Raw genomic sequence first — 7855 nt, 5'->3', positions numbered from 1 at the left:
TTTTGGTTGACATCTGCTTCCAATTCCCTCCCTGCACTTGGTTGAGCAGTGACAGAGAATTCCACCTGTGTCCTGCTCCGTTTGCTCCAGGCCTGGTGCTATTGCAGCACTAATCCAAAATACAGTTGCTGGGAAGACTTTCCCAGTTACAGAAATCAGAATTACAGAGTCCCCTTCAGGCTCCCTGGCAGCTCCAAGTGGGGACTTTGGGGAGCCCACAAAACCCATCTTCATTCAGAAACTGGGGAATCCTCAGCTGGTCCCCCAAGCCTGCCCGGTCTGGTTTGCTCCTGAGGCAGTGGGAGGGTGAGGAGCTCTTTGAGGAGGAGGATGGTTGATGATGGAGTCCTTGGCTGTGCCAGAGCTTCCAGAGGCACGGGAGGTTCTCCACGTGCCTTTGGGTCTCTTCTGCACACACACACTGCTGAGGTGCTGAGAGCCCTGTGTCTCACTTGTGGCTTTGGGCAAGACTGGTGGCTTCTCTGTGTTCCCCTTCAGCCCATCCCACTCACTCCCTTCAGCTCATCGTGCTCAGGGCTCACCACTCCCAGCTCCCCTGGTTCCTCCCCAGCCATGGGGAGCTGCTCTTCCTCCTGCTCAGCCTTCTCCTCCTCCTCCTCGGTTCTGGTGTTTATCCACATCCTGCTCCACACCCAGCTTTCCACCCCGCAGCTGCAGCTCACCAGGCTCCACTTCCCAGGGCAGCACCCAGCACCCTTCTGCTGGGTGTGGAGGGAGCTGTGCCCTGGCTCAGGGGTGCTCCTGGAGTTGGGTGATCCCTGCTGGGAGCTGCAGAGCCCACAGTGATCAGCTCTAACTGGGAATAAATGAAGTCTTGGGATTCCCCGCTGGCTCGGATGCTCCGTGCTCATTCCTCCCTTGTTTCACCATCACTCAGCGTGGGGCTGCTGGGCCTGGCTGCTCCCAGGGGATGATTTCAAAGGGGATGATTTATTTGTGCTGCCCGAGGAACCAGGAATGAGAGGAGAGCTCATAAAAAACACCATCTCATTTTCCCTGAGCCTCTGTGTGTGGCACTATTGAGCTGTAAACATTTCCCAGCTTAGATTGATGGGGATAGGAGAACTGATCATTAGGAGGATTAATTACAGGTTTTGTGGGTTGTGAAAGTCCAGAAAGTTCAGCCACGCTGCTGAGAGCTGGGAGATCTGTCTTGCACAAGCTGGCAGCTCCTTTATTATCTGCAGGAGGTGGCAGAGCTGCGGGAGCTGAGCCGGAGGGGCCGGTGCTGCTGGGTGCTGTGCAGGTGTGGAGCTGGCCACGGGCCCAGCCAGGCTGGCCACACCTGAGGCTTCCACGTGGGAACTCCAGGGATCTGCTCCCACAGCCCAGCGTGAGCCACCCTGCTCCACACCCGGCATCCTCGTGGGACAGACACCCACTGCCTCTGCCAGGCAGGACAACGCCTTTTCCTGGAAGAGCTGGGACATGTCTGGTGTCTGCAGGAAAGCCCCACGGATAATGCAACTGCAGAGGGACTGGATCCTGAGGAGGCTGGTGCTGGCACAGCTCCTTCCCTGCGCTGCTGCTGCTATTGTCACACCGGCATGTCACCATGCCTGCCACAGCAAGGACATGGATGTCAGAGCAGCACTGGCTCTGGGGCCCTCTGTCCCTGCAGGCACTCATCCTAGGCAGCATCTGCCTCCAGGGCAACCAGTCCTGGAAGCATCCATCCCCACAGGTACCACCTGCTCCTGATGGCACAGGTCTCTCTGCTCCTGGTGACACAGGTCCCTCTGCTCCTGGTGACACAGGTCCCTCTGCTCCTGGTGACACAGATCCCTTCTGATCCTGGTGGCACAGGTCCCTCTGCTCCTGGTGGCACAGGTCCCTCTGTTCCCAGTGACACACGTCCCTCTGCTCCTGGTGGCATGTGCCCACGGCAGCTGAGCTGTCCCAAAGCAGAACAGATGCTCCCCAAATACTGCCCTGTGTACACCCAATGTGGGGTGGCACCTGCAGGCTGGCAGGACCTGGGCGCACCCGAGGGGCCTGCAGGAGGCTCCTGATCCATCATTTCCCTTTGGGCTCCCCAGGAACAGCCCTGGGCTGCTGTAGCTCTGCTGGGGACAGCTGTGTTGGGGTCTCTAAGCCACAGACATTTGTCACTGCTCGGGACACCCTGGAGACAGAGGTCCCATCACCTCCTGATCCCTGCAGCTCCTCCCCTTGGCTCCAGTCCCCATCAGTTCAGTGGGAACGAGGGACAGGAGGGGATGGGAGGGATGGGATCCCTGGTAGAGCCAGACTCAGCACCAGGTCCTGCAGCCCAGGGCTCCCCGCAGGAACATTTGGGGCCATGGCAGGGACAGCCAGCTCCGTGCAAGGGATTTCCATCCACAGCCAGAGATGTGCTCAGTGCTGGCCTGCATCCCTGAGGAACAGCTCCTGAGCAGAGCTGACGATGGAGGAAATTCCTTGGGGAGTTTTCTTCCTCCTGGTACCCGCGGGGACCATTGTGTGTGCCCGGGCCAGCCCGGTGTGAGCTCACAGCAGCTCCCCCGGGCCGGTTCCTGTCCCGGCCTCTGCCCTTCCCAAAGCCCCCCCGGCTGCTGCTGCTCCCCTGGGAGAGGCCAGGGAGCCGGGAAGGAAAGGGAGCTGCCCCGGCTCGGGGTGGGACGCCTTCCTGCCTGCCACAGTCCCTGGGATTCACCCGCCTCTGGGCCTGCAACAAATCCGCTGGCACCGCGGGCCGGGCCACGGCGGCACCGGCCCTGAGAGCCCTGAGGGCAACCTCGGCCCTCGGCAGCTCCTCCGGGCACCGCAGCACGCCAGGGCAGCCTTGGGGATGATCCGAGCTGCAGAGCCCGGGTGTGCCCCTCCCTGGGCTGCCCAGATCCCCCCACGGAGCGGTGGCACAGCAGAGAGCCGCAGTGTCCCTCCCTTCCAGGACCTGTGGCCGTGGCTGTGCGGACAGAGGGGCGGCCCCGGGGACATTTCCCCTCTCTGCAAGGGATGGGGACATGGTGGTGGCAGAGCTCATCCTCACCACGACAGGGCATGGGAAAGGCGCTGGCTGCTCTCCTGGCACCTCCTGTCCACCACCCCACAGCCTGCCGGACACGGTGGGAGGGAAGGGATGATTTGTCCCTCTGGCACCTGCGAGTTTCTGAGCCCCTCACCAATCCCAAAGTGCTGCTGAGAATTGACCTCCTCGGCTGCAGCTTTCCCTGCAAAGCTCTGGGGGATCAGGAGGCACCAGGACACTGAACGGGGTCAGGAATTGATGTGCTGCTGCAGCTCTGGGCCCGGCCATGCTTCTCTCCCGCTTTTGTCCCCTCACTTTGCTCCCAGCTGCGAATCCCAGGTGTTGGCATTCCCCCCGAGCATCCCTGCGGCTGCATTTCATTCTGGAGCATTCCCAGGGCCTGCACAGGGAGTCCCTGTGGTCCAAGGTGTGGGATCCCCCTGGTCCGGGCACCCACCCCTCGGAGCGAGGGGATGTGATGGGGAAAACCAAGGGGAATGTGGGATCTCCCTCAGGACCAGCCTTTAGAACGGATCAGATTAACATCCATTAGGGATGGCTGGGCCCTGCCCTGAGGTGGGAGGGTAATTAAATGCCTTTTCAAGCTTCCTTCCTTTTTATTTGGCTCATTGACCCCCAGGGAAGGCCCAGATGTCTCCAGAGAAACAACACAGATGAAATTATTTTAAAGCCCCAGTGGGGAATCAGCTCGTGCTCTACAGTAAAAATGATTGTCCAAGGTGAGGAGTGAAGGGTTTGGGGTTCACTGAATGTCTCACTGGGTTCACTCCAGCAACTGGCACGTTCAGGTGTTTGCTTCCAGCAGATAATGGTCTCTCACCATCCTTCACCCCCCTGTGCACCGTGTTCAAAGCAGAGCTTTACATGTTCTACCTCATGTTATCCCTTCTTTTCCTGGAAAAATTGGCCTCATGGCCACTCCAGGGGCTGCTGCCTCCTGCCAAGGATGGATTCAAGTGCAGCAATTGTGTCTGATCAAGCCCTGTGCCACCAAAGGGCAGGAATTGGAAAATCATGGAAGGAGAGAGGGAGAGGGAGGAGAAACTGGTGGGGAAACAACTGGGAGAGAATCCTTCATGGGTTTCAGCCCCTGAAATCCTCCTGAGAGCCAGTGAGGGCTGACAGCAGCCCCTGGGGTGAGGGGAGTGTGGCAGGGAGAGTTTGGCCTGGCCTGGCTTCCCTGCCAATTCCCATGAGGGGCTTTTCCTTCCAGACCCCAACCAAAGGCAGCACAAACCTTGGCAGGAGGAAGGGGTTCATCTAAAAGGAGTGGGAATGTTTCTTTTTGTCAAATTTCCTGCAAAATCTGCTGGCAGGTTAAAGCTCAGCAGCTCAGATTCAGCTCCCCAAACTTCAGTTTTCTCTAAATTCCAGATCCCACCCAACTCCCCTTCCCCACATGCTCCTGCCCAGCCCTGAGGCTTCTTCCTGTTTTAATGGGGATTGACATTTATTTCCATCAGTGGGAATATACAGAAATAAAATCCTGAGCAAGCAAAACATCAGCAGAGCAGTGAGGGCTCGCAGAGCTTTTCTACAGCCCAGTTGAGGAAATATCCTGAAATTTTTGTCATCTCAGTTGGCACTTGGCCTGGCAGTAACTCCCCAAGAGGCAGTAAAAGAAATTTACTATAAAACTGCAGAAAAAAAAATTGTGTCAAGGAGTTAAATCATGTCAGAAAAATCTGGGAGTGACCCAGCTGCTGATGTGTCTGCCCTGTGCAGAGCCAGACCAGGTTTTGCTCTCAAAAAAACCCCACCAAGACCCTACAACAGCACCAGGAAGCCAAAGTTTCCTTTGATCACATCTCATTTAATGAGGGCAGGTTCCGAGGAAGCGAACAGTACATGTTTCTATCAGATTGCAAACAAGCCGGTACAGAAATGTAAAAAAAATAAACAAAAATAAATATCTCCCCTGTTTCTTTCTCCCCAAGTTCATAGCGCAAGGCTGACCTGGAAACAAGATGAATTTACCACTGCAGCTGCGCAGCGGCCGTGAGAAATCAGATTTTTTGGGATGTCATTGTCTGTGTGGTTTCAGAGAGGTCAGAGTAACCCGGAGATCCGCCCTGGAGACCCTTCCCTGCCAGCCAGGTGAGCAGATCCCATCTGGGGCTCCTCTGGCACAGGAAGCATCTCCACCACGTCTGTCAGCGGGTCAGAGCCAGGTCCTCAAGCGGGAAGAGCTGGAAGGAGAAGAGGGAATGGATTATTTTGGAGTATCCAGTTCCAGCACCACCTCCCTCCCCACGTGGGACCCCGTTTCCTCTCAGTGCAGTGTTTAAAGCACAGCTCCATTCACAATTTTCATTAAATCTCCTCCTCCACAGGCTCAGATCTGACCTGCAGATTCCCTTTCTGCCACCATGCATGCAGATAAACCCCACACAGATAAACCTCACACAGATAAATCCCACACAGAGACAATTCCAGGTTTGGACCTGCCCACAGGGCTCCCAGTGGGAATTTGGTTGGGAAATCAGAGGGATGCACGAGTGTACCCAGGTCAGAGCCTGCAGTACCCGGGACAGCACAGATTTACCCAGGGCTGGGCTGAGCTGTCTGGGCTTTCCCAAAATTATTCTAATCCCAGGTTTCCTCCCAGAAATGAAGTGGGGGAGGAATACAGCTACATGTTTCAGGGGCTGATCCAGCAGCTAAAAGCCTCGGTGGATTTCAGCTGGATGTTGGCTCCAGCTTTACATAAGAGGAAAGAAATGTGAATCCTGGAGCCAGCCCTGAGGCAGTCCCCCTCAGTCTGGCTGAGCCCCGAGGAGCAGAAGGGTCCTGAGGTGGGGAGGGCCATGCTGGGAGCATCACCTGCCCCATGGATACCCCATGGACACCCCTCCAGCACGGGCAGCTCAGTCCCACAGGGTGCTGGTTTGTGATGCATCAAATGGGGATCACAGAAATCCTACAGTCCTGGAGTGGTTCGGGTTGGAAGGGGCCTTAAAGATCCTCCAGTTCTGCCCTGTGCCATGGCAGGACAACTTCCACTAGACCAGGCTGCTCCAAGCCCCGTCCAGCCTGACCTCGGACACTTCATCCAGATCTTTTCCTGCCCTAAAGGCAAAGTGCAGCCCCTACAAAGACGCATTTACCTGGTGATGCCCCTCCAAACTTCCCTGAACCCAAATTTCCTGATGAAACCCGTGCAAGAGCCCGCACTCCCCATGACCCGGTGAGCCCCCGGCACCCCTGGGGCCGCAGTGTGACCGCAGGACCGCACTTGCCGTGCGTGGATCGCACTCCTCGAGCATCCCGGATCCCCCCGCATCCCCCCGCATCCCCCCGCATCCCCCCGGTCCCCCTCCCGTCGGGCCGCGCGTTACCTGGGGCTGGCGGGGGCCGGGCGGGGGCCGTGCGGGTGCCGGCCGGGGGCCGCCCCAGCCCCGCCGGAGCAGGCGCTGCAGGAGGCGGCCGGGGCCGGGCGGCGGCGGGGCCGGGGCGGCGGCCGGGGGGCTCTGCCCGGCGGGGCGGCCCGGGGGCGGGGGGCTGTCCCCGGCGGGGGTCCCGGGGTGCCGGGGGGGCTCGGCCGGCAGCTCCCGCCGCCAGAGGTAGGGAGAGCGGCGGACCCCCATCAGCAGCCCCGAGGCGCGACCCACCGTGTGGAACCGGGGGCTGGCGACGTGCTTGTACCAGGCGCCCGCCGGGGCGGCCGGCAGCATCAGCCCCAGCAGCACCAGGGCCCCCCAGGCTCCCCCCGACAGCTGTCCCCTCGCCATGGTGCGGGGCAGGGTGCGGGCAGGGCTGTGCCCGGCCCCGGGCACCCCAGCGACGGCTGCCCCGCGCCCGCGCCCCGCCGGTTTATAGCGCCGTCGGGAGGGGCCCCGCGGCTCCGCCCCGGCAGCCCCCGGCCGCCCTCCCCCTGGGGTGCCAGCACCCTCCCTCCCCATGGCCCCCAGCATCATCCTCTGAGCATCCCTGAGCGTCTCCCTGCAGCCCGCAGCATCCCGCGCATCCGTGAGCATCCCCCTCGCTGCCTTTAGCATCCTTCCCGTGGCCCCCAGCATCTTCCGAGCATCCCCCTGAAACCAAGAGCAACCCGAGCGCCCGTGAGCATCCTCCTTGAAGCCTTCAGCATCTTCCCCATGGCCTCGAGCATCCTCTGGGCATTCCCCTGCAGCCTGGAGCATCCCAAGCATCCGTCAGCATCCTCGGTGCTCCCTGCGGTGAAGCGCTCAGGACCATTTGCAGTGGGTTTGTCAGGCTGCTTCCCCTCCTCTTCTGCCTCTTAGTTCTTCTTAAATATGATATCACCATCAATTTTGCCTTTCCAGTCAGCTGATTTCCCCCTCCCCAGGTTCCCTAGTGAAACCAAGCAGGTCAAGCTTATGCTCATCAGAGAGCAATTCCTGTTCCTCCTGTTTATTAGGGAAGTTCTTGGCTTTGTATGCTGAACTAGGACTAAATCATCTCTGTGTTTTTCTTCAGGCCACACAGTGACTTGATTAATTTTAATCTCAGCATTTTAGAATTATGGAATGGTTTGGTTTGGAAAGGACCTTAAAGCCCATCCCATTCCACCTCCTGCCCTGGGCAGCGACACCTTCCACTATCCCAGGCTGCTCCAAGCCCCGTCCAACCAGGCCTTGGACACCTCCAGGGATGGGGCAGCCACAGCTTCTCTGGGTAAAGGTTGGAATTTCTCCTTGTGGATTTTATTTTAACATGGTCCAAAGGAATCCCATCAAGCTGCTTCACATCACCCAGTCCTTCACCATCCAGCCCCATCTTCTCCCACCCAACAAGCACAAGTTCCCAGAGGAAACTTTCCCTATCAGCCCAGCCTGCAGCTGTTGGTGTTCTGTGCCCCTCCACTCTGGGGGATGTTTT

General features: G+C 58.7%; 1 protein-coding gene across 1 annotated transcript; it reads right to left on the bottom strand.

Annotated features, from left to right (window-relative positions):
• Positions 1-5166: 5166 nt before the first annotated feature.
• Positions 5167-6810, bottom strand: NPW (neuropeptide W). The gene is made up of 2 exons (XM_015642426.3): positions 6352-6810; positions 5167-5202 (listed from the first exon to the last, which is right to left on the bottom strand). Exons 1-2 carry the CDS (start codon positions 6742-6744, stop codon positions 5167-5169), a joined length of 429 nt encoding a protein of 142 aa, XP_015497912.1. The 5' UTR covers positions 6745-6810.
• Positions 6811-7855: the final 1045 nt, after the last annotated feature.

This window comes from Parus major, chromosome 14, assembly GCF_001522545.3.
Source record: "Parus major isolate Abel chromosome 14, Parus_major1.1, whole genome shotgun sequence".
NCBI lineage: Eukaryota > Metazoa > Chordata > Aves > Passeriformes > Paridae > Parus > Parus major.
Note: the sequence above shows the minus strand (reverse complement) of the source record. Positions and strands in the feature narration are given on the sequence as shown.

Bases quoted from the DNA above. Each gene is read 5' to 3' on its own strand.
- NPW (XM_015642426.3), bottom strand. From the start codon at position 6,744: ATGGCGAGGGGACAGCTGTCGGGGGGAGCCTGGGGGGCCCTGGTGCTG. The intron at 5,203-6,351 runs GTAACGCGCGGC...TTCTCCTTCCAG, and splicing joins CCGGCCCCCGCCAGCCCCAG to CTCTTCCCGCTTGAGGACCT.